Source organism: Leucopleurus acutus (genome assembly GCF_964270905.1).
Source record: "Leucopleurus acutus genome assembly, chromosome: 14".
NCBI classification, from domain to species: domain Eukaryota; kingdom Metazoa; phylum Chordata; class Mammalia; order Artiodactyla; family Delphinidae; genus Leucopleurus; species Leucopleurus acutus.
In genome coordinates this window covers 25976621-26002044 of record NC_139156.1, presented here as the reverse complement: position 1 = coordinate 26002044, position 25424 = coordinate 25976621, and the positions used below count along the sequence as shown (strand labels likewise).

The 25424-nt window shown below is 53.1% G+C and overlaps 1 protein-coding gene across 2 annotated transcripts in view; it reads left to right on the top strand.

The window, feature by feature from the left end:
- The window catches only part of SUFU (SUFU negative regulator of hedgehog signaling), a 108269-nt gene extending 84174 nt beyond the window's left edge, over window positions 1-24095 (top strand). For both annotated transcript variants that reach the window (XM_082854909.1, XM_082854908.1), the window contains exons 9-12: window positions 9810-9944; window positions 11508-11646; window positions 20410-20478; window positions 22945-24095. In XM_082854909.1, coding sequence (XP_082711035.1) covers window positions 9810-9944; window positions 11508-11646; window positions 20410-20478; window positions 22945-23034 — 433 coding nt within the window. In that variant the 3' untranslated portion in view covers window positions 23035-24095. The remainder of the gene's footprint in view (window positions 1-9809; window positions 9945-11507; window positions 11647-20409; window positions 20479-22944) is intronic.
- Window positions 24096-25424: the final 1329 nt, after the last annotated feature.

Genomic DNA, 25424 nt, shown 5'->3' with positions numbered 1-25424 from the left:
GTGATCCACATTTGTCTTGCTAAGTGCCTGCCTTTATGTGCCTTTCTCGGAAATACACACTTGAAAGGGCAGAACAAGGGCTCCACAGCAGTCCTGCCTGGGTGAATTTCTGTTTGAACTCCATTCTCTGCTCTACTTCCCCAAAGAGGTGAAGCAGTGGCCATCGTTAACACCCCAGCCTCAGAGTTCATGGCCGGCACATTGAATTCTCAATCCAAACTGCATCTCTCTTCCTCAAGTTGCACAATCAGGAGTATTTTTATCGCCCATCCTTGATCCTCAGTGTCACCCAACACTTCAGTAGTGAGTCACTTCTCCAGGGAAGGGAAAAGGAAGGCTCAAAGGTGAGAGCTGGAGAGAGGAAATGACTCAGTGTCTCAGAAACCAGGAAGCCAAGGGCTCTGGCTAGAGCAGGCTCGTTCAGGAGAGCAGGGGTCCTAGTCTCCCACCTGAGTCAGACCACAAGGCTGCGGGTGGCGGTCCCTGGTGCCCAGAGGAGTTAATAGTTGATGAAGGAATCCACCAACCTTAACACAAGTTTTCCTCACTCTGTCTTCTTCACCCACACTCCGTCCCACTGTTCTATCATCACGTTCCATCCTTGGAATATTCACAGTGAAAATACTGCGTTTCATCGTTTGGTTGTTGGTGTTTACCAATAACCTTTTAAGGCCTTTTACTCCGTGTGTCATCCTCATCAGATAATTTTTCCAAATTCAGATGGTAGCAGTAACTGTGGAGGTGAGCTGGTGCTCTCACCCATACCCACACCCTGTCCCAGTCCTGCTCTGAAGGGAAACCTGCAAGTGGTTCTTTCTCTGGAAAGTTCAGAGCTTTCGTCAGCAATCTGAAAGCAAAAGGAATAATCTCCCAAGCTAGCGGCAGAAGCCAGAGGTTGAGCTGGGCTCAGCAGGCCAAACCCACTTCACTTCTGAATAGTTGCCAACCCGGGTGCCCTGGTTCCTGCTCCTGGGCGTCCCCAAGGAAAAGGCCCCAAGTCGTGTGGCCAGTGCAGACGTCATCACTGTCACAGGACTGGGATTGTGGCTAAAAGGAGTCTCGGTGGTTGGGCTCCTCTCCTTTCCACACCTGCTGCCATTGATAGAATGTGACCAATACCCTGAGGCTAAAATGGAAAAATTAAGACTCTTCAGTCTGTAGAGACCAGGGTGGAGAGGAAACATGGATACGGTTCTGTCAATCTGTGAAGTGTGGGTAGGGTGAACAGGGGCCTGTACTGTAAACTGTGCAGCACTAGAAATCAGGAGTCTGTCCTGACACTGGAAAGAGAAGGCGTGTTAGGATATGTAAAAAGTCCCCTTAAACAGTGGAAAGTGTAAATATAGGATGTGTTACATAGACAGATAGTAAAAAAGAAAGACATGGAAAGATTTAGATCAATTGATGAATTATTGAGGTGTGCCTCTGAGCCATCCACAAACCAGTCCTCAGTGCTCCCAATACAGGAAGAATCCTGGGCTGGACAGCTTCTGTGACCAAGCAGGCAGGTTTTTTTGTTTGTTTGTTTTTGTTTTTTTGGCCGCGCGGCACGTAGGATCTTAGCTTCCCGACCAGGGATCGAACCCCTGTCCCCTGCAGTAGAAGCACGGAGTCTTAACCACTGGACCACCAGGGAAGTCCCAAGCAAGCAGTTTTTATTAAGTATCGCCATGTGCCAGGCCCTGTGTTGTGGGCTATTTTTGTCCCCATTTTACAAACAAGAACACGGAGGCTTAGATAGATTGTATAACTTATTTTGGGTCAATGAGCCAAGATTAATAAAGTTCAGAGCCAAAATTTGAACCTTGGGTTGTTTGAATCCAGATCCAGACCTCTTCACCACTGGGTACTGCCTGTAAAAGAAGATAAAAGTGGAGGAGTTGCCTGCCAATTCACAGGAAAAAATAACGAAAGAAGGCCTTGGAAGTCTCTATACCAGTGCACAGAGTAAAGCTGGTGTTTTAATTTGCCTGAAAACCCCTGAGGGTGGCAGGTCAGAGAGAAGCATACTAAAAAAGTGAAATCTGCTAGAGGATATGCTCCATCGAAATGAGTGAGGAAGACATACGGGGAGCAGGAAATAGGATCCAACATGAGAAAGAGGCGAGAGGAATCACCAGTGTGAAGGTAAGGGGTGATCCCATGACGACAGTTGTGCTGCAAAAACGGAAGGCAGACAGTTCAGACTAGAGTCTTTTGGAAGGATCCTCTGGAGAAATGTCTTTTTTTTTTTTAATGATATTTAATTTATTTATTTAATTTGTTTTTTTTGGCTCTGTTGGGTCTTCATTGCTGCAAACGGGCTTTCTCTAGTTGTGGCGAGCAGGGGCTACTCTTTTTTTAAAAAAATAAGTTTTATTTATTTATTTATTTATTTATTTATTTATTTATTTATAGCTGTGTTGGGTCTTTGTTGCTGCATGTGGGCTTTCTCTAGTTGCAGCGAGCGGGGACTACTCTTTGTTGCAGTGCGCAGGCTTCTCGTTGTGGTGGCTTCTCTTGTTGTGGAGCATCAGCTCTAGGCCCGCGGGCTTCAGTATTTGTGGCACGTGGGCTCAGTAGTTGTGGCTCGTGGGCTCTAGAGTGCAGGCTCAGTAGTTGTGGCGCACGGGCTTAGTTGCTCCGCGGCATGTGAGACCTTCCTGGACCAGGGCTCGAACCCATCTCCTCTGCATTGGCAGACAGATTCTTAACCACTGCACCACCAAGGAAGCCCCTGGAGAAGTGTCTTTAAAAAGATAAAATTGAGGGACTTCCCTGGTGGCGCAGTGGTTGAGAATCCGCCTGCCAATGCAGGGGACACGGGTTCGAGCCCTGGTCTGGGAAGATCTCACATGCTGCGGAGCAACTAAGCCCGTGCACCACAACTACTGAGCCTGTGCTCTACAGCCCACGAGCCACTACTACTGAGCCCGTGTGCTGCAACTACTGAAGCCCACGCACCTAGGGCCTTTGCTCCACAACAAGAGAAGCCACCACAATGAGAAGCCCGCGCACCACAACAAAGAGTAGCCCCTGCTTGCCGCAACTAGACAAATCCCGCGCGCAACAACGGAGACCCAACGCAGACATAAATTAATTAATTTTTTAAAAAGAAGATAAAATTGATAAATATTTGCTCTATTTGAAAGTCTTGGGAGAATCTATAGGCCATTGGTCATTAGTTTAGGATTGAATTAGCAATAAACACATAGAAAACCAATACAGTTATTAAATACAAGGAAAATAGAAAATCACACTAGGGATTTCCCTGGTGGTCCAGTGGTTAAGAATCCGCCTTCCAATGCAGGGGATGCAGGTTTGATCCCTGGTTGGGGAACTAGGATCCCACATGCCACAGGGGAACTCAGCCCACACACCACAACTACTGAGCCCGCGTGCTCTGGAGCCCATGCACCACAACTAGAGAGAAACCTGCACGCCACAATGAAAGATCCCACGTGCTGCAACTAAGACCCGATGCAGCCAAAAATAAAATAAATAAATAATTTTAAAAATCACACTAGAAAGGAAAAGTAATCATATTATACTACATGACTCAGTTGTAAATAGCATTAGTATAATAACGTAAACAATACTTAGCCAAGCAAACTTACAATATAGTTATCTTGGGAAGGTGGGAGGGTGGGATGGAAGGGAGCTAGAAGCTCATCTTCTGTAGCAGCAAGTCAATAGATAAAGCCTGAAAAGGGAATACCAGGAAGTAGAAAGAAAGTATATTAGAGGTATTGAGGAAAATACCAAAAGAATCAGCTAACAGAGATGACAGTGGTTGTCTCCAAGGAGTGGGGAATGGGAAGACTGCTGACTATTGTAATGAACCTTATAGAACTATTTGGCTCTTTCAACTTTAAAAAAAGAATAGTAAAAAAAAAAAGTCAAAGAAGTGATATTGTAGGAGCTGTTACAGCTTGCCCTGCACAGTAAAAAGAAAGAATGACACAAAATTCCAGGTAAAAATCACAAAATTGGCACCAAGGTAAGCCCTGGTCACTCAGAAGAACTTCAGCTTCCCCGGCATCGGGCTGAGAGCTGAAGGTGAGCATCGTATAAGTGTCTGACAGGCCTCCTGAGATCATCTGTCTTGGGGTAAAGAAAATGACGAGGCGCCTCGGCTGTGCACCTGACTGACCGGCAAGGAAGCTGATGGAGTGGGAGTGACAGGGCCTTGGGAAAGAGCGCTTGGGCAGAGCAGGGTTCAGGAGGGACAACCCTGGGCCTTGTCAGAGCACTGCCTGACCAGTGGTCCCCAGAGGGAGGGTCCCCACAGCCTTTTAGGGAGGTCGGTTGGGGATTAAGTGAAAAGGGGTTCCTGTGGCTAAGGTTGGAAGAGACTGGCTTACACAAAATGAAACTGGTTCCTTTGCCCTCTGTAGTCCTCCTCAGAGTCTTCGAAATGCCAACATTTTATGAATCTTTAATCTGAGATGCAGTGTATTGCATCCAGCCTTTGCCACATCTGCTCTTCTAGAAGCTTCTCTTAAATGAAAATTCCATCAAATACCCTTTGGGAAGCCCTGCCATGGCTTCTAGGAAGCAATTCTTTTAAGAGTTCAGGGAAAAAAAAAAAATAGATGTGTCTTCATGGACTTTGAAACCCCAGAAGAAAAGACCACTCAGAGGGATGGGAGGCTCTTAAGGAAAAATATTGTGGTTACACTTTAGCTGGCGTCAGGAAGACCTGGGGTGTTTGTCTCAGCCCTTTATTTGCCCATTGTGTGATCTTGGACTAGTTATTTAAGTATCTGAGTTTTGGTTTCTTCATCTGTAAAATGGGAAAAATAATACCTATTTATAGGGTTGTTATAGAAATGAAAGGAATAAAGTATATAAAGGGTTTAGCATAGGACCTGGCATCATAGTGTGCACTCAGTTAAAGGTACCCCTTAATACTATTATTGCAGAAAGTCCCCTGAAAACTAAAAAGAGGTGTAATACCTCTGGGGACCAGTAGAGATATGTAGAGAATTCTTTACATAACTCAGAATATTTTTGAAGAATTTGAACAAAAGCTGGAGAGAGAAGTATGTTATACCAACAGACACTTTAAGGAACAGGATCAAGAAAATCTGAAACTCAAGAAGAATTAAGTCTTGCAAAAAAGGGCTATGATCAGCAAAAAGGACTTTGTTTTTCATAGTTCTGTTTGGAACAAGAAGAAGAAAACCTAGGCCCCATTGTTTGGACAGAGTAATGTTAATCAGAGGCAGAGAGGCAACAAAAATTTCCTCTACTTATATTGTGCTTCCATCTCAAAAAGAATGGTTATTAGACTAGGAAGAGTCATACAGGCATCGATAAGAGGATTGAAGCCATGATTGAAAGATCTCCTGGTCCACATGTATTGCACCCCAGAATACCAGTCAAATTGGCAGATGAGATTCAGGAAGCTGTTGTCAGTAATCTCTGAGGGAATGGGAGAGAGGTGTTGACAGACTGAAAGCACTCAAAAATTTTAAGATGCAAAAAGCATCTTGCACTCTCTAGACTAGTGAGCTTGGTGTCAACTCACAGGGAAAACTCTGGGCTAGATTATTCAGCGAGTAGGCTGTGAACACTCTCTAAGGAAAAACAGTGAGGCCTGAGAGACAGCATGCATTCACAAAGAGTCAGACCTGCCGGACCATCCTCACTGCCTTTTTAGAAACACTTAACCTATTTCTATTTGGTAGATAAAGGAAATGCTGTAGACCTTGTATAGGTGGGGGGTTAGCAAGATGTTTTGAGAGTGTCTTCTGACATCACTGCTGGCAAGACAGAGAAATGTCTATACAGAGCATCCAGGAGGGTGAGGGGCTTAGTGATGGAATGGTTGGGTGGATTATAATCAGTTGGATGAGCATACCCAAAGAGTGATGATGTCAGTCTGTCAGCTTGTCTGCCTGGCCCTGTCCTATTCACTATTTAATCAAAGCCTGGGATGAGAACATCGATGGCAAGTTTATCAGTTTTGTCAGTGATGTGAAGTCAGGGGGGAGTGCCAATATGATGGGTGCCAGAGTCAGGTTTCAGAAGTATCCAGACTGCTTGACACCCTAGCCAGATAATGCAAATCCTCTAGAGTACATACAAGCTAGGGCGGAAGAGGTCTAAGCTCAGTCCATGCGAGAAAGCCTGAGGGAGATCTTGTTGACAGAGGGAGTGTGGTATAAGTTGGTAGTATGCTGAGGTTACAAAGAATAGACAATTTGATGACAGTTTTAATAGAAATAAAGTATCCCAAACGAGAAAGCTCACAGTCCTTCTGTGATCTGCTGGTTAAACCACATACTGTATTTATTTCCACACGTGACACTTCACTTCTGGACATGACACTCGGGCTTTGACAAGCTAGAGTGAATCCAAGGGAGAGTGACTTGGATGAATGGAAGATTTCAGGACCTTATCTTAAGAATATAGTTGAAAGTTGGGGCTGCAAATACTGGAGAAGAGAAACTCCTCTTGGTCTGTGAGAGCCTCGGGGATTTACAAGGCTGTCATGGAGGATGGATTAAACTAATTCTCGGCAACTTGAGGACCAGTAGATGAGAATTGCAGGAAGGCTGATTGTGCTGATTGTGTAGGAAGGCGGTCCTGCCAGCGTGTCTCTCAGCAGAACAAAGGCCTCAAGGGGTTTTGCTGGCCTGTAGTTGGGCCTTCCCAGAACACCACCGGTTGCCTGGGGCCCACAGTGGCTGCTTCCCCATCTCAGAAGTCCCCTCTTCCAAGCCCAGGGCAAGGACCTTTGCTCAGAATGGGGGACTGGCTTGGCCAGAGGCAGTTGGATTCTGGGCCCAGGGGAAAGGCAAATAAGTCTCTATTAAGCTATCAACATTCCTGCATGAGGAGCAGGTAGAGTTCTAGAGGCAGCCAGCTAACGTTCTGAGCACCTACTATATCCCAGGCACTGTTTGATGCTTCACCTGGGTCATCTCATTTCATCCTTATAAGGAAAGGGTATTGTTATTCTTCCCGTGGAGAGGACAGAGAAGCTTAGAGAGAGGCTAAGTTATCTGCCCAAGGTCATATGGGACTCAGACCCCAAACCTATGTTGTTAGCCATTCTGCCTCCTGGAGCATCCTTCATCCCCTGGCCCCATCTTCCCAGCAGCCCCCAGCGGTTATGGGCCTCCATGCCTCCCTAGGAGCCATTCTCCCTTCCAGCCGTCTGCCTTCCCCTCTGCTAGGAACTCAGGGAGAAAACAGCCCAGCTGAAAAATTAGGCCACGCTGGCGAGCACACTACTTATTTTTTTATGACTAAGATTAAGCTGACAACCATGCAAAACATTGCAAACCTGTGTCGGCTGCAGATTTAATACCTCACCCAGCCCACACAAATAATTCATGCTTCTGCATCGATGTCCAGAAAAAACAAATCAGCAAAAAGCTGGGCTCCTGCGTGTGTGTATGTGGAGCAGCCGCGTTTCCATTGAAGCAGCATGCCGGAAATACCCAAGCTCCAGGACGGCACATCTAGCATTTTGCAATTTTTTTTTTCTTTTAAAAGATTAAAGTACGTTTTCAAATGATTGAAGGTTGGTGGGAGGTGTAAATGTGGGCACTTGTCACATTAATTCTTCAGATGATTAAGTTCTTTTCCATTTCTTTAAAGCTGTTTGCACTTGGGTTTGATGTCCTCGTTCCGGGTGAGTGTGTTGTAGCAGTTACCAAGGTGACTTTAGCTGACTTTCAACAATTTATTTTTCCCTCCAGCTTGAGACATCTCTAGCCCTGTGTGCTGTTGATTCTGCTCTCCCAACCCCCCTGCTCCCACCCCCAGTTGCTATTCATCAGCACTTTTGCCTGTGTCAGAGAGGCCCACCGGCTCGGAGGCCCCACCTGGCAGCCAGGCCTTTTGGGAGCATGGTGGTGTGTCTCAGAGGTAGCACAGGGAAGTGATGGTGAGAGTCACACCCTGGCTTTTCCTCTTAAGCTCACTCTGTGACTGTAGGCTTATCACCTCACTTCTCTGAGCCACGGGTTTCCTGACCTGTACGAGAAGCGTTAACTATAGAGGAATCTACCTGGTGTAGAGTCCTTGCTGTGAGGACTCAGTGAGTGAATCTATGGACTCCTTACTCTGGAGGAGAGTAAGGGCTCACCAAAGAGGGCTGCTGTCTTTCTTGAGTCCTGCTCTTGTCCAAGCCCCGAGGGTGGTGTTTGGTGTTGCCCTCCTCAGAAGGGAGGCGTGGCAGCCGGGGTGTAAGGGGAAGAGAGCTGGTCAGAGGTCCTAGGCTCCCACGATGGCCTGCCACAGCCCAGCTCTGTGGCCTTGGGCACATTACCGGCTCTCTTTTGTAAAGGAAAGAGGTAGATTAAACAACCTCAGAGTTTCCTTCCAGCCCTGAAATTCTGTGACCCTCTTGGCCAGCATGTTTGTCTCCTTCACAGGTCTTGTGAAAGGGTTTGTCAAAGGAGACACTAGGGCAAAGGGCAGTTTCAGAATTGGCTTTGGAAACCAGAGGAAGGGACCACTTTGTGAAAGATCAGTCACATGTCACATCTGAGGGTGGATCCCCCCAGCTGGTAGGAATAGTCCCTGTTACCTCGGGAGCTTTATAGACCACTGCCTCAGTAGGGCCCTGTGCTCTCTGATGTCACCCTCCATCCTGCCTGCTGACCTCACATCCTCCTCCCTCTGGGGAGGTGCTCTGAGTGTTGGGGTGCCTCACTGGGCCACAGGCCCCAGTGCTCAGCCCCCCAGTGTGTAAGTAGGTTGGGCCCCCACTGGCTGTGCGACTGTCAAGCCCAGATCAAGCCCGGACATCCTGGGTGGCTATTGCCGCTTCAACGATAAATAACTAAAGCTTCTCACCCAGTATTTTGTTCACTTGGGGAATTGTTCTGAGATTCACAGTCCAAACCAGGATCTGGCCTTTTGAATGAGATCAGTGGGTAACCCTCACTTCTGGCTGAGGCAGATTTGAGAGGTTGTCAGTGGGGGCAGCTGAATTTGAAAGAGCAAATCTTAGATTGTAAATGGGCCCCGTGGCCCAGCTGTGGAGTAAGCTGTGGGTGGGAAGCAGGACAGGATGGAGCGTGAGGCAGAAGCGACAGTTCGCCATGGCTGGGGCCACAGTCAGGAGGAATGTGGCCCAGGGTTCCTGGGGCCTCGTAGCCCAGCAGGGTGGTGGCCCGGTCCTGCTGCCCAGCCAGGCTCACTGATCTGACTGATGAGAGCCTGGTTTCCACCCCTCGAGGAGGACTGTGTCATTTCCTGTTGGATGAAGGGTGTGTATGTCACGGCAGCTGCGGGCCATTAGCAGGAGTGTGCATGCTCTGAGCCTGCTCTGATGTCAGCCTTTTCAGGGTCAGCAGGAAGGAAGCTCTCGGAGCCATGTCTTCTGGCACTCTAGCACCCCAGCCTTAGAGAACTTGGGGTCTGAGGCTCTAGGGCAGGGGAAGAAGGGCTCCCGGAAGCCCCTGCTGCTATCTTAGGGAAGAACAAGCCACTGTGACATAAGCTTTTATACAGAGTGTTGGCCAAAGATGAGGCTTCAGAGCCAGACCTACCTGCGACCAAATCCCAGCTCCACAGTCCCCACTTTGCGACCTGGACAAGTTAGGTCACCTCCCTGATCCCCGGCTCCTTATCTGTAAAAGGGCCATAATAATAGTGCCCACCTCACGGGGGCGCTGTGAGGAGTAATCAGCGAGAGGTGCCTCACGCAGGGCTGGCACTTGGCGAGCGTGTAGTGAGTAAATGGTGGCTGTTGTTATCTTCATCATCAATCACCATCCTTGTCGTTCCTCAGGAGCCTGGCCTGAGAGCCTTCTGTCCTGCGGTTTTCACCTTGTGCTGAACCTGTTCCTGTGCTTGCTTTGCAGGAGCCGCAAAGACAGCCTGGAAAGTGACAGCTCCACGGCCATTATTCCCCATGAGCTGATCCGCACGCGGCAGCTCGAGAGCGTACATCTGAAATTCAACCAGGAGTCAGGAGCCCTCATTCCTCTCTGCCTAAGGTAAGCCCCACAGCATACAACCTGGCCTCAAGGAGCCACCAGGCCTGTGCTTGCCCCCTACACCGAGGCAGAGTCCGGGGCCCAGGTGGGGAGGAGAGCTAGTCAGCCCGCTCCGTCTTGGGCCTTTGGGGGAGCCTGTGGACCCTGAACTCTCCAGTAGTGCTCACCGCACTGGTGAGCACTCCTTTGTCCAGAGAAGTGTCCCCCAGCCCTGCTCCCTTACGGAGGTGCAGTGACCTAGGGAGTCTCAGATGCCCTGCCATCCCACCAGCCCAGAGTCAGGGGTGGCAGGGTCCCCAGTAGCACTGGGGTAGTAGGGCAGGGGAATCTGATGGGTGGGACTCTATTTTCTCCTCCTTGCTGCTTTTCCATGCAGAAACACTCAGTTCTCCAAACCCCATGGCCCGCACAGCAGACTCCTTGAGGGACCCAGAAGCCCAGCTGTGTCCCTCCTGCTGCTGTCCACAGTGCCAGAAACCCACCCCTGTGGCCAGAATTCAGCTCTCTGCATGGGGATGCTGCACAGGGCTGAACCTGTTGCAGCTGTGGCTTCCTCCACAGCCCTCAGGGGCTCCACCCTCACTTTTAGAGCAGGAGAAGCAGCAAGGATAACTCTAAACTCAGACAGCAGTGACAAGGAAGAAGGGGGTTGCACTGGTTTGGACCGTCTCCACTGTCCCTGGAGCCTGAGGAAGGACCTTGTGTGGTGACCAGCCTTGCCCAGTAGGGCAACGAGAGCAAGTGGCCAGAGCGATCAGGGTCTGGCCAGGCCCCCGTACCCAACCCCCCTGCCAGGACCCCAACGATTTCCTCTCCAGCTCCCTCTCTGGCCCAGGCTCAGGGCCTTTAGGCTGGTGAAGGGTTAATCTGAGGCAACGTGAGAAAGCCAAGAGCAGGTTTTGCTTCCTTTGCTGACTGGCATCTCTGCCCCACTGGTTGCCCCTGCCTGCCCTTCCCCCAGGTGTATTTCCAGACTTGGGATTAACAGTAACTTCTTGTGGCTCCCTCAGAGTGACCCCACTTGGCTTCAGCTTTTTTTAAAGATGTGGCCTTGGTAGCCATTTAAATCTCGTGGGGAGCCAGGAGGAGGTGGAAGACTGTGCCCCGGACACAGGATTGTGCTGTGAGGGCACTAGGCCGTCATCCCAGGGTGTGGGAAATTCGTTTAGGTGCTTCTTCACCCCTACCCTCCAAACAAAGGTGGGGCACGATCCGCCTTTTAGCCTTGGGCCTGACCTTGGGCACATTACTAACCGGCCTCTCTGGCCTCAGTCTCCTCACCAGGACACGAAGGAGGTGGACTCCCATCCCCTTTCAGGCCCTTTGAATGCTGCTCTAGTATCTGCTAGCCTTGAGCACTTTGGAAGGATAACGGTAGAGAACTCGTAAGAGGCTTCTCTTGGGAGGTGTTGAGATGAACGTGTTTAGTTCCAGGCCCCTGTTAGTGGGCAGATGGTCGGTCAGGAGGGCATTTGCCAGACAGCCCATCCCGGGGAGTGTAGCCTCCACAGTCCCTGAGCCTTGGCCAGGCCTGCTCTCACTGTCTCATGTTCCCACCCCCAGGGGCAGGCTCCTGCACGGACGGCACTTTACATATAAAAGTATCACAGGTGACATGGCCATCACCTTTGTCTCCACGGGAGTAGAAGGCGCCTTTGCCACCGAAGAGCACCCTTACGCAGCTCATGGACCCTGGCTACAAGTGAGAAGGCTCCTTTTCTTCCCCCTCCCTCCTTTCCGTGCCCGCCCCCTCTCGGTCCTCCCTTAGCAGCTCTTGGCGGCTCCTCTTCCTGAGGGGCTGGTTGTGAGATGCCATGTGGAGTGTGGATGCTACTGCCTAGCCCACCAGCTCCAGAAGCACTTCCTGGCCTCTCCCCCAGACCCTGAGGCAGGAGCGCTAACTCTCCAGGCCCTGGCCGTTGATAATTCTGTTGGCCATGGAAATTCAGGTTTGAGGGATGTGAGACTTTCTGCACACTGGGTAAACCAAGGAACAGGAAGCGGGAGGGTGAAGCAGGATGGGAGGAAGTGTGGAAGCCACTCTCGTGCTATATGGAAAGCCCACCAGAATTCCTAGAAAGTGGGCATCTGGACCTGGATGCCTCAGCTGGGCTGAGATGCGCAGGCGTTGGCACACAGAGCCTCCCCCGTCTAATGGTTCTCCTTTTCCTCCTGATGGACACCCAGCTTCTCTGTGCAGAAACCTGCTGGCTTTTCCGGAATACTTTGTCCCTCCTTTGCTGTTCTGGCTGGAGCACAGCTTCAAGCCATTGCCAAGCGGGGTGCTGGGGCCTGAGAGCCATAGGCCTCCTTCCAGCCCCGGCCCCGTCCAGGTCTCTAATGGGTACTCGGCCCAACCCTGATTCCCACTCCCGGATGTATTAGAGGAACAACATCCTTTTCTGTTTGTTTGTTGGGGGCACGGGAGGAGGAACTCTACCTTACCTCTCTCAGAAAGGGCATCTGACCCTGATCTAACAGGTGACTCTGCCTTGTTTGTGGTGTATGGTGGAGGGTGCGGGTGGGCGGAGGGATTACTGTAAAGGGGAAGAGAATTTTGCCAGTTCTGTGGGTTTAGCCTGGTCTGTGGGGGTCTGTGAAGTGTGTATAGCATTAATGTAGGCACATTTTTAGTCTTTGAGTGTCTGTGTCTCTTCCTCAGGCCAGCTCCTCCCTGCCCCTCCCCACCAAAATACTAACCCTTAATTAAAACAAACGGCAAACAAAGGACACCAACCGCGCTCCCCAGACTAAGCTGAGGTAGAAATGGAAGCCGGTGCTTTAGGGATATTGTGTTCCATAAATTATCTTGCCTTTTTCCACTGTTGTTATTACATTGTTTCATAACAAAATTACTTTGAACCATAAAGTTATAAATACATTTTAAAAGTCCCACTTGGTAACATTAGATTTCTGTCCATGTGGTGTTGGTAGTTGCTGTAGCAAAAGCTCTGAAGTATAACATTTGAAATTAGCCCAGCACAAGTGGAAAGGGCCTCCCCCAAGCCCCAGCGTGTCCCAGGGCACCGGGCTGCCTCTGTGGAGAGCAGGGAGGGGGTAGACCTTCTGCCTGGGCAGAGCTGGGAAGGACTGGGGAACGAGGGACCGTGTAGGAGACCCCCAGCCCCTGAGAGGTCACAGGTCCTCCTTCCTAGCAGGTGACAGTGTGTTGACAGGTCTCAGCAGAAGTGTCCTCAGATAGCACTTTTGTGTATTGAAGGTTAAGCACATTTTCTTGGGAAAGTAGGAACTAGAGTCTCCCCAAACTCAAGAAGAAATTTCACCCAGTTGCCTTTCACATGCTGAACTCTGAACCTGTCCTTGGAGCCCCGCCATCCCCCTTGGAACATCTTCCTGCCCCCAGCGGAGATGGGGGGGGAGTCAGCGTCTCCAGTTCTCAGCAGCCTGGGGACCTGGGCCTCCAGAGGACTCGGCAGATGTCACGTTGCCCCCCAGTCCCCACAAAGGTCTGGGCCCAACCCTGATTCCCAAGCCCCTGATCCTCCGGCTACTGGTGTTCCCTTCCAGCCCTGCTCCCCCTCGCCTCCCTGGCAGCCCCTCAGTGAGCTTGAGCACTCGCCCTGCTGACTCCCAGCACATGGTCCCCTCCCAGGCGCCGTTGCCCCGGGAACGGGAGCTGTGGGAACCAGCCGCTGGCCTCGGCATGTTTCAATAAAGTTGCTGTGCTGGGAGCTGCTTAATCAAAGGCCTGTGTTATGGGCTCATTAGTGTGGTCCACCACAGGGGCCAGCTCACAGGGGAGCTCCCGGGAAGGCTGGCTGGGGCCCGCTCCCCAGGCACGCACCCTAACTCACCGAGGGGTTTCTCAAGGCCCTTTCCAGGGAGCCCTGGGAAACCCACTGCCCCTGCCCCTGCCCCCAGACCAGCCTGTCCTCAGCTGTGAAGCCAACACCCACACCAGCTCTCCTCCCCGCCCCGCCCCCAAAGCAGTCAGCACTTTCTGCATCTGACTGGCAGCCCGCCTTCCTCTTTAGGGTCTTGCCACTGTGGTCACAGGCAGCTCCCTAGCCTGTGGGAACCTGGGCTTGTAATTACTTGTGGGCCTCTGAGTCTCCCTGTGGGGCTGCCTGTCTCCCCGGGGAGTCTGAGGACCTCCTGGAGGCCTGGGGTCAGGCTCATAGTCACCAGTGAGGGCCCACTCCACTGGGCCAAGAGGGACCCCAGGCTCCTCTGGAGGGAGACCCCAACAGAGAGGCCTGCCCTCACCTCCTACAGGAATCTCTCACTCATGCTTCCGGGATCCAGGGTGTCTCCCTGACCCCTGTGTACCCAGGCCTGCTGGGGGCAGAGCATCAGGACGGAACTGGATGCAGCAGCCCCAGAACTGAAGAGACCCAGACTTCTGTTCTCTTGGCTGCTGCTTGAACACTCCCTGTTGGTCCCAGAGGAGTTGGGAGGGGCTAGGATGACTTTCTTGCATCAGCCTTCAACAGCCTTGGAAGCCCTCACTCCCAGCCTTGGCACCTTGTTCTGGCCTCCAGCCCAGGCCTGTTATCTCTTGGGGAAGTGGCATGGCAGAGACACCCCACATGGGAGAAGAGAGACAAAGGAGAGCCTGAGAGAAAAAGGCAGAAAGTGAGGGAATCTGGGCCCTTTCCGGAGCTTGTGGAGTGGCCCCAGACAGGCCTCCACACCCACCTGCTCCTGGGCCTGCACCTGCCCTCCAGGCTCCTCCTTGCCCCATCTCTCCAGCCCCAGGAACGTCAAGGCCCCGGCCCAGAAAGGCAGGGCTGTCTGCAACCCCAGAGTAAGCACAGTGGGCACTCCCTGCTTCCTGGAGGAGCTGGAGAGGCAGGAATCCTCCAATTCCTTAGGCTCTTCAGTTTCCATAGGTTGACGCTGGACTCCTCCGTTTGCCCTACCATTTGCTGTTTTTATCTTTTCTGAGATGGTAAAGGCTGTCCACCAACTCCAGGGTTGTACAGGAGGGTCTTCAGACCGGGGGGATGCCTGCCAGCGTCCTCTCCTGCACTCCTTCCCCCAGCATTCCTCATCCCAGTGGCTTTAACAAGCCTCTCTCCCTTGAGTCTGTCAACACCGGGCTGTTAGCCTCTGAGTGGGAGCCTGGCCCAGAGCTGAGTCGTTCATCCGTCCCCAGCCAAGGTTGATCTGAAGGGGGAGAAGTCGGCCCCAGAGGTCACACAGGGGTCACATCGCCAAATATGAGAATATTTTTTTAAGCCCTGCAATGCTTTCTCAGCTGTGTGGTGTCTGACAGCTCACCCAGGTGGCCCCCCGTTCCCAGCCATTCCCTACCAGCCCTGATGGGAGGCCCAGGGCTTGGGAGAAGACACCCAGCAGCTGTTCAAGTGGGCTTCGCTTCTCCAGGCCTGGTTTGGGGAGTCACTGCTGGGCTCTCCTCCTAGTCCAGCGGCTGACTCACCACTGTCCTCTGGACAAGCCGCTGCCTTCTCCTGTCCCCATGCACCCATTTGGATGTTGTGTGGAAGACACTTGGCGATCCCTGGCCCAGGCCCTGGGCAGCTCCTCTTCCGTGCCTCTGCTGTTTCTCCTTCCACTGGTGAACCTGGCCACGACCTGGTCCCCCTGGAGACCTTTGCTTGGGCTGCCATGGGGACCTCAGTGTCCAGGGTACAGCCGTTAGGGTTGAAATGCCAGCACTGTGCCTAGGGAGGTACAGCAGCCTCCCTTTCGGGCGAGGACTGTGACGGCCCGCTCTGCCCTCAGCGGCAGCCAGCCAGAGCAGGGGGAGTGTGAGCCTGCTCCTGGCCGCCTCAGGCAACTCCTCACCACCCAGCAAGGACAGGAAATGAAGGTGGCCTCCCTGTGCCACCACTGCAGTGGTAGCTGCCACACATACCTCTGCCCCCGAGCCTGGGGGATGGGGGTCATCTGGGCTGTTTTCTCACTTCTGTCTGGCCGGTCGGGGTTGGGGGGATGCAGACTGGCCTGCTTCCTGGTCTTGCGTCCCCCGCTGCCATTGTGAGTGCCAGAGCAGCTCCATGGCAGGCTCTGCCCCGTAAACAGCACATCTCCTTCCCTGAGAGAAGGAAAGGGAAGGAAAAAGAAAGCCAAACTTGTTGGGAAGCAAGAACAACGTGTCAACACTAAGAGCAAACAAGGCCCCAGACAAAGTGTGGCTTGTCATACTAAGGGGAAGGAGTGGGCATTGTCAGTGCTGTTTGCAGACTCAGAAATATCACTGACCGCAGACATTTGAATCAGATCTACAGCAGCTGGGCCCCTGCCTGTCCCATAGCCAGGCCTGCCCAGAGCAGGCATTGGTGAAAGATCACTTTTCAGGTTCCTTCTGGAACTTGCTGGGGCCTGGGGAATTGGGAGATTGTTGACAATCCTGCATCTTCACCAACCAGCCAGGCTGTCCTAAGGCACTGGGTGTGAGCACCTTGGAGTAAGCTGCTGGCCTGTGTTCCAAGCCTCATCAAAGGTGGAGGTTGGGAGTGGGGGGCAGGGAGCCACTGCTCCCCTCCCAGCTCTACCAGTTAGAGCTGGTAGTAGAGCTGCAGCCACTAACTCATCTGTATTGGTTAAACCTGTGCCCAAACCCACTTCCCCTGTGAGTGTATTTCCCCAGCACTCCCGCCACCATGATCTCCTGGAGGGAGGGGTTGCCTTTTAAAAATGCAGATGCCTTGGCCTTGCCTGAGCTGTTCAGCTTCAGAGGGTCTGGATTCAGAAGGTCTGGATGGGGCCTGGTATCTCTGGGTTTTCAGAATCCTTCTAGGGGAGTTTGCTGCTCAGATTGCTTGGGGGGCTTTCCCGTCTCACTAGAGAGTCTTCTCCCTCCAAGGGTTGCTTGTGCACAGACATAAGCATTTATGCCCAGCTCCTGATGAGTACTACCATCGATGAGTGCTACTTTCATTATTATTATTATTTCTACTGCTGTTTCCTGGACTAATGCAACTGTCGTCTTATGTACACATTTACCAAGCTGACCTGGAAATTTGACCTGCTGTTCCCACTTGGAAACTGTATTGGGGCATGGTTTGCCTTCCTTTCCAGTTGGCCATCCTGGTTTTTGAGCAGCTGCATGTCTGTGACGCCCAGGGTTCCAGCCCTCTTGAGCTGAGCAGGTGGCCGGGAGATGTGTCGTTGGTTTTCCAGGCCATTGGTTGAAGCCAAAGTCACCTCCACCTCCCCCATCAGAGGAGAGAGAGGAGTCAGCTCTGAGCATACAAGGCTTCTTGAATTGGGGTCCTTTCCTCAGACAGGAAAAGAGCATCTTCTACCACCATGAGGTCAGATCACTGTTCTTCTAAAGTCCAGACTTGTCTCCTCTCGACACCCGCCCATCTGCACAATGGGAATGCTGGTTACCTCCCTTGCAGGACTGCCCTAAGGATTCAGTGAGATGATACCGGTCAAGCACTTGGCCCAGTGCCTGGCACACGGGGGAGGCGCTGCTTCTGCTGTTGGCGGTATTATTACCACTCACTGTCACTATCATAACCCTTCCTGTTATTATTTGTGGCAGAGCCAGGCAGCTCCATGGGGACCCAGGGAGCTTCAAGAGCCCGAAGCCCCAGAATTGCACAGGCTTTTCCCACAGTTGCATCACAACGGCGAGTCTGTTCCTGGTGAGAGCGCCCAGGAGCTGCTCCATCATAGCTGTCTATCTCCAGTGTCCTGTTGATAAGATCTGTTAACATTCTCAGCTCCAGGTCTGAAATATACAAAGAACAGGGCCTGTTTGTTCAATCCAAGCTTCTAAGGTTTAACTCCCAAAGGAAATTAAATTAGGTGCCTGGAGCTATGACAGTCTGTCGTGTTTCTTTGCAGGGAATGTCACCCTTAATATCATGCAGATCTCATGTATAATTTTCCCCGTTTAATTCTTTTAAAATGCGAAGTTTCCAGCAGGAACCAACAAATCACCAAAAGTGAAAATTGAGGAGTGACTAGGGTTTGTCCCCTTTTTCGGTCTTACCATCCCCTCCCCCAGCTGAGTATAAAATGAGTCCACACACAGATCGTACCAAAGGCCACCATAACATACCCTCTCTCCGCCACCCGTTCCAGACCTTTGTCAGAGGAACTGGCTTAGGACTGAACTCAGTGTTGGTGGGTTTACCTTTACCATTTCTCCAGCTGTTTGGAGTCTCTCTGCGTGGTCACCGTCCCTGTGAACCCTCCCACAATCCCATCTCACCCCCAGCACTAGCTACAGTGCCAGGCCTATTTACCTCTCTGGCAGAAATGTCCTCCCTCCGAAGTATCTGTGGGTTAGAAATCAGTTCAGCCTGGCCCGGACTGGAGCCACTGTAATATAATTGGGTTTTAGGTATGCTTGTGTTTGTGCTAGCATTTGCAGAGATGGCAGCAGGCCCCGGAAATGCCAAAAATGTGAATGTGACTTTTGTACTACTCAAGCAGACTGGTGATAACTGGTAGAGAGACTCTGGGCTTTGGGGGGCAGTGGGGAGGGGAGCCCTGGGATAAAAGCAGGAGGAGCAAGGGTCAGGGTGGGATTGGGAAGGGGTCTCGGTAGTCTGTGAGAGGAGCCAGCCAGTCCTGCCTTGGGGAACCAGGAGGAAGGTGGGAGGGGGCACCTCAGGTGGGCATTTCCCTGGACTGGCTTTGCCTGTCTAAACCTTGTCTCTGTCTCCACTTGAAGCCTGAGCTCCTCAAACAGAAACCTTGGTGAGGAGTTGTGGGCCAGTGGTTGGAGCTGTTTTGTCCCTGACTGTGGGCTTGCAGCCTGAGAAGGAGATGACCTTTGGCTCCCTGTCAAGCGCGGGAAGGTGCTTGTCCAGGTGGGGAATGGACTGCCTTCATGCTTGTGTTCCTGAGGCTCCACCCAGGGCCAGGCCTAGCAGAGGCACCCAGGGAATGCTTATGGAATCAAATAGATGGATGGGCAGACGAGTGGAAGGACCAATAAATGAGGGCAAGACCTTAGGATTTGGAAGCTGTGCTCTGGGCGCTAACTTTAGAGTCCAGGCAAGACCGGGACCTGATCTTGTCTCAGCCGCTCACAAGCCACGTGACATTGGGCAAATCACATAACCCATCTGTGTCTCAGTCTCCTCATCTGGAAGGCGATAAGGTACATGAGCGGTTAGCACGGCGCCTGATGTGGTGGTGCTTTACCTGCTCACTTGGGGTAGTCTTCTCATTCCTTGCTCACACCTCCAGCCCATCAACTTCCTTCCTTCGGAGCCCTCCGTCCTGTGAGGCGCCCAGTGATCCTGCTTGCTCGCCTTCCTTTCTCTGCCATTTCACTTGATCTCACAAGCTGACTCTGTTCCAGATGTTGAAACTTAGGTTCTCGTCAGAGTGGACAACTCCCAGGGGAAACCTGATGGGTATTTTCTCAAGTCCTGGATCCTCCTCCTTGTCATAGGGGACTTTTCCTCAGAGGAGCCCCTCACCTTGGTCTTCAACTCATTGTTCTCTCCCTCCGTCCCCCCCACCCCCACCCCGGGCGTTCACAGGCTGCTGGAGAAGGCAGAACGAGGCGGGGAGAGCCACAGCCCGGGGGGACAGAAGGGTCTGCTGCAGAGGTCAGGGGGCCCCGTTGACCAGCACGGGGGTAGAGGGGTAGCGGAAGGGGTCAGGCTGGGCAGAGGAGCCAGTCGAGAAGACGGCCCACCAGGCTGAGGAAGCCCTGGGTACCCTTGAACATTGCTGCTAACTGTGAAAACTGCTTTAGGGGGTGAGGGTTTTGGTTGTGCCTGCCGCATAGTGGGAACAGGTTGTCCTCTACATCAAAGCGTGAAGCCACAAGACACCAGACTAGAACAGCAAAGTGGGATAGCTGGGAGATGCCCTGGAGAAGAGGTTTCTTAAAGGAAAGCTTGAAGAACTCAGTGGCTGAATGGGGCCAGCAGGGCAGGGGTTTGGGAGCTTCCAGTCTGGGAGGAGGTGGAGGCCACGGATGGAAGTGGGAGTTAAGGAGTCCCTTTCCCTTCTGTAAAATGAGAGAGGTTGGTGTACAATCTCCAAATTCTGCAGCTCAGACGTTCTTGGATGTACCTTCCGGGGCATTTCCAGATTCCAGACGAGGCTTGTATTCCAAATCCAGACAGATCCCTTCTGTCCTACCAAGTGAACCTGGTTGGGCAAGGACAGTGTTGGAATCTCTCTTCTCTGCCCCTCAGCTCTTCTGTCTCCCCACTACCACACTGCAGCACGCAGGAAGCCCGAACTGCCAAAACAGGGGTTCCTCCCCACCCGTTCTCGTGTCCCTTCTGGGAGCAGCACCGCCATCTCTCCAGATGTCCCCCCCTGCTTCCCATTGTCCTCTGATGTCCTTCCTCCTCTGCTCCAGTCCCTCTGATGTGGTAGGCAGGTGGTGGTGGGCATGTGGGCGACAGGCCCTTCCCTGTGTCCCTAGAACACATTGCAGTGGCCTCATAGCTCCTTAATGGCCTGAAGAAAGGTCCATAGCTTGGCAGTTAGCAAAAAGACCATATATTTTAAAAAAATAATAAAAGCCTGTCTTGTGCCTTCTTCCCAGATTCTGTTGACTGAAGAGTTTGTAGAGAAAATGTTGGAGGACTTGGAAGATTTGACTTCTCCTGAGGAAGTAAGCTGTTTGATTCTCTCTGACGGCAGGTTCCAGTCTCCAGGAGCGTGCATGTGTGTGTGTGTGTGTGTGTGTGTGTGTGTGTGTCTGTGTGTGTGTGTGTCTGACGTGTGGAGATAGGCTGGAAAGGAGATGTTAAATGACTTTACTTCTCTTCCCTGAACCACTCCCTACGCCACCGCCAGCCCTTGTAAGGACACCCAGCAAATTGTCTGAATTGCCAACTCCTGAGAACCTCATTGAAGAGGCAGCCAGGGCCTTCAGGCTCCTCATTGAGGAGCACAGAGTTCTCCTCAGTCCCTGCTGTTCCCTGGCAGGTTCTGAACAGAAAGCCCACGCCTGCTGCCAGAGAACATTCCACGGGAGAGTTCTGGTGGGCAGCGAGGGACTCCTGCTCTTGCCTCAGGCCACCCAGGAGCCACTCTCCTTCCTCCCTTCTCTGGCCATGAGCTCTCCCCTCTGGTCCATCTCTTCCAGCCCTAGCCGAGCTGGCGGGCCAGGTGGGGGCCTGTGCTTTCCCTGGCTGTTCTGCTGGGGTATAGGAATGGAGCCCATAATCCCCTTTGTTTTTCTTCCTTGTTCCCAGCATCCTCATTTGTGGGGATTTACCTCATCCTGGAAAGTCCCTTCCCCTCCCCCGGCCTCCTACCAAGCAGCACCCCAGGGTTGAGCCTTCCTGGCCTCAGTGCCCTGCCGGATAGGTTAATGGAACATTAACAAAGCTGGCTGTCCTCCTGCTCTTCTGGGCCTCCCCTGCCCCGGGGCAGAGACCCTTCCTTCGTCCTTTGTGCCAGGAAGTGTGTTTGGGGGAGAGCGCCTTCACCTCCCAGGGGCCAGGCTTCCAAGCTAGAGCGAAGTCAGGCAGGAGCCAGCTTTCAGCCAGGGCTGGAGCTTCCAGTTGCCGGGGCTTCCAGGGCCGAGTCAGCCAGGACACGGAGGGCTCCGACAGACGTCCACGGGGCGGAGGACAGTGCACAGGGCAGGACTGGCCCGTCCAGGTCTCCAGGTGAACAGGAAGTCCTCAGAGCCTGAGGTCACCCCCAAAGGGATAGTGTCTTCTCTCTCCTCTGGGATGTGGCTTAGTAAATTAACTCATGTATACGTTCAGAAGTCACCAAGTACCCAGTCTGTGCCGGCCAGTCAACCCCCGCAAGTCACCGGTCCCTGAAGCCTGGCTCCCATTCAGTCAGACCAGAGCCAGCTGCCCAGAAGTGCTTCCGGAGAGGCCATGTCGCACAGGGACGGCACCATGCCAGACTGCTGCTTTCAGCTCGGGTGCTGAGGGGGTGGAAGGGGGGTAGTCCAGGCAGGAGGGACAGGAGCCAGGAGGAGCTTAGGAAAGTAGGTCACTAAAAATGACTTTTTTTTTCTTTCCTGTCCAGAGGCTGTCCCCACACCCTGCCCTACTCTCCACTTTGGTCCTGGCTTGGACAGTCCCCCATCAGAGGGAGGGAGAGGGAGCCAGCCAGGAAGTGTCAGGCCCACCCACTGCCAGCACCAGCTCTAGGCAGGCTGAAGGCCCTGCTCTTCCCTCCTTCCCAGCCTGGCCTGCCTTCTTGCCTGGCCCTGGGGCAGCGGGAGTCATAAAAGGCAGACCCTGCTCCTAAATCGGGGAGCATCTATGAGCACCATAGGACCCATGCAGGGTCCTAGCATACAGAAGGAATAAGATAGGTCAGCCTCTTCCCTTACCCCCACCAGAAGCTCGAGAAACACAACTGTAGGCAAATCAGTGATTCCGGGGAGTCGGGTAGGAAGACCTTGGGCTCTCCTTGGCCACTGCTGGCACCTCTCTCAGGCTGGTAACCCTGGGAAGCAGGTGAGAATGGACAAGGGGGAGCAGGATGGGGGTTTACTCCACTCGAGAATGCACCAGGCCCAAGAATTCACCTTAAGCCACACTAGCCGTGCTTCTCAGCACCCACCGAGGCCGAGCCAGGACCTCCTTCTCTGGGGACCCTTTGGCAAAGGCTACAGAGGGGCAGTTCCAGCGTTCTTCCCCACCAGCCTCAGAAAGAAGCCATGGCAGGGGCAGGACCGCAGATTTCCAGACCTCAAGCCACTTCCCTGTAGCATCTGCACCCTCCCCTGCCCCCCATCCTCTAGCCCCTGGGCCTCAGGGAGCAGATTCCTTACATGCTTGAGGCAGAACCAAGGAAGTGAGCTGGAGGGAGGTCAGCACAGTCAAGAAAGTGTTAGAAAACAAGCCTCCTCCAACCCCAGTTAATTATTGGCAGGGCAAGGGGAAAGGAGGGGTCAGCGAACTCCAGCAGCTTGACCCCAGCCGCCCACCTGGGTCTAGCATTGGTGACTGAAGCCAGGCAACCAGTGGCCTGTCTTGCCCCCAGCACCCAGGGGACGGGGCCTCGGTGAGGGTCCTGGCCTCTCTCTAGGCAGCGTGGGAAGAAGGCAGAGGGTTCTGCTAACCATGTATACTCTGGCTCTGTGCTTGTTCCCCCTCCACAGTTCAAACTTCCCAAAGAGTACAGCTGGCCCGAAAAGAAGCTCAAAGTCTCCATCCTACCTGACATGGTCTTTGACAGTCCGCTGCACTAGCCTGGGCTGGGCCCTGCAGGGGCCAAGGGAGAGCCCAGCTGCTCCCCGGTGACTCCAGTGTAACAACTGCGTAAACAAGACTCCCACAAAGAAAAGGACAAGTGTGAGGATGACCACGCAGCCACTGCACCCGTAGCCCGCTGGGATGCCACGCACAGGCCACAGGCCCCCCCCCCCTCACCTGCAGCTCGGGGGCCTCCCCCGGCAGCCGGCCAAGCCATGTGACCAGGCCCTGGCCCCAGTGGGCCACAATTGGGCAAATGCCAACCTTCCCTTCCTGCCACTGCCACAGGTTCCGTTTTGAGATTTGCCTCCGGACCTCTGATGTGCTCCTAGGTGGAGACAGGCCTGGTTCTCGCCTACCCTCTGCCACACAGCCCAGCAGCAGGGAGGCGGAGTGGCCACCTGCGCTGCCCAGCTCAACTCTGGGGAGCCTTTGTTAGTCAAGCTCCTCTGGCCATGGAACGATTCCTTCGATCGTGTTTGGTTTTCTTCCTCCTTATTTTATTTTGTAGAAACCGGATGGTATTTTATTGCTCTTCAAAGATGCCCAGAAGCCATCTATATAATGTTTTTTAAACAGAACTTTATTTCCAGATGAACTTTCTCATTCTCTCAGACAAGGGCCTGGGGCCGTCTCCGCCTGAGCTGCCCCCAGAGAAGGTGCCAGTGTTCGCCTGCCAGTCCGGGGCCCTGGAGGATCCAGCTTCGCGGAGAGGCTTTTCTTCCCAGCTGGGCCTGGTGGAGCCGAGGCACTCCCCCATGCAGCCTTGAGCCCAGTTTAGCTGGGGCCAGGAAGGGCTGCTGCTGGTTCCCAGCTGGACTGGGTCCCCACAAAGTTCAAGGATCATCAGGACCTCCGAGACTTGGTGACTGCAGCCTCACCTTCCAGGCGTTTTCCTCCCAACCAGGCGTGCCTGAGAGAGGGCGAAGCCCAGCGCTTCACAGACCATCCCCACCTGCCACTCAGGGCCTGGGTCTCCAGCTCTCTGCCACTCCCATCCCATTTCCTCATCCCCTGGGCCTCCCAACCTCCAGGCTGCAGGACTCTGGCTTATTAAAAACAGAAAAATCAACCTCTCAACATGTCTTTCATTTTGGTTTTGCAAACGCTGCACTCTCCCGCCCTCCCGCCCTCCCTGCATCCATTCATTTCTCATCCTTCATTCTCTACCCCTTGTCCTGTCTCCTTTCCTGCATCCTGGCCTCTCTCGGTCCTTGGCCCCTCACCCCAGTATTGCAGATCTCATGGTCTTCCTATCTCATAGCCAGCCTATCTCTGGCCCATGGTTTTGGGGTTCTTCTTGGGTTGTCTCCCACTTTCGACCTGGAATCAGCAAAGCCCCTTTCGTGCCCTCTTAGCCCCAACTCCAGGGACGGCTATTCCGAGATCACCCTTCAGGCCTTTCCAAAGCAAAGTCCTTTTGTCTGTCATGGACCACACAGGCCCGTGCCCTGTCCCTGTCTGCAGCCACCATACACACAGGCACCACCGGGAGTGCCAAGGAGGTCCACGGGGTGCAGGACGCCTCTGATGAGCAGTCTAGCCAAAGAGCTGCCTCCAGGGGCCGTGAGGGTAGTGGCCAGGCTGTTGGACTTCCAAGGGGCCACTCGGGTCTGGTTCCTTCTCTGCATACACCAGCAGGGCTGCCTGGTTAACCCCATCAAACTCAGCGCTTCACGGCGGATCAGCCTGGCATTTGGGAGAGACGCCCCCACACGCACACAAGCGCCGAAGATGGAAGCCCCTCGGGACCTGATGTTGGCAGCAGCTGTGCCTTCTGCTCTGAGGACTTTTCCAGAAGGACGTTTCCTGGCCTTCACCCACCACAGCATCCCTGCCTTTAAAGCTCTTGTCTTCAGACACTTCATGGCCAAAGAGGTGCCACTGGCTTGCCTCCCTGCTTGCCATCCTGACCTGCCCCTCCACAGACTCTTTCTTTCTGGGGACCTGCCTCTACCTGCCTGGTTTGGCTTGGGGGGAGGGGCTATTTTCTGAGCTAAGTTTTGTTGTCAGTGTGGGAGGCAGAAGGGAAGCAGGGGAGCTCTGAGACAATGAGCCTGTGAAGCCCATGGCCCCTTCCTGCCCTGTCAGTGTGGGGAACCTCCAAAATTTGGCTGGGACCAGCCTCCATCTCCTTTCCCTACAGTGCATGGGCTCTGGGGGAGTGGTAGAACATTCGCCATCTCTGCCCAGACCTCCTTTCCCTTAGGCGGTGGTGCCTTTCAGAGGTTTCTCAGCGAGGGGGCCCTCCACTGAGCTTCTGGCTGGTGAGAGGGGACCCTCACTAGGGATGAAGCGAGGCTGACCATGGGGCATGCCCAGCACAGCACTTGGCATATGACGGACGCTCACTAGATGGACCCCTTCTTTCCCTCCCTGTAGCTCT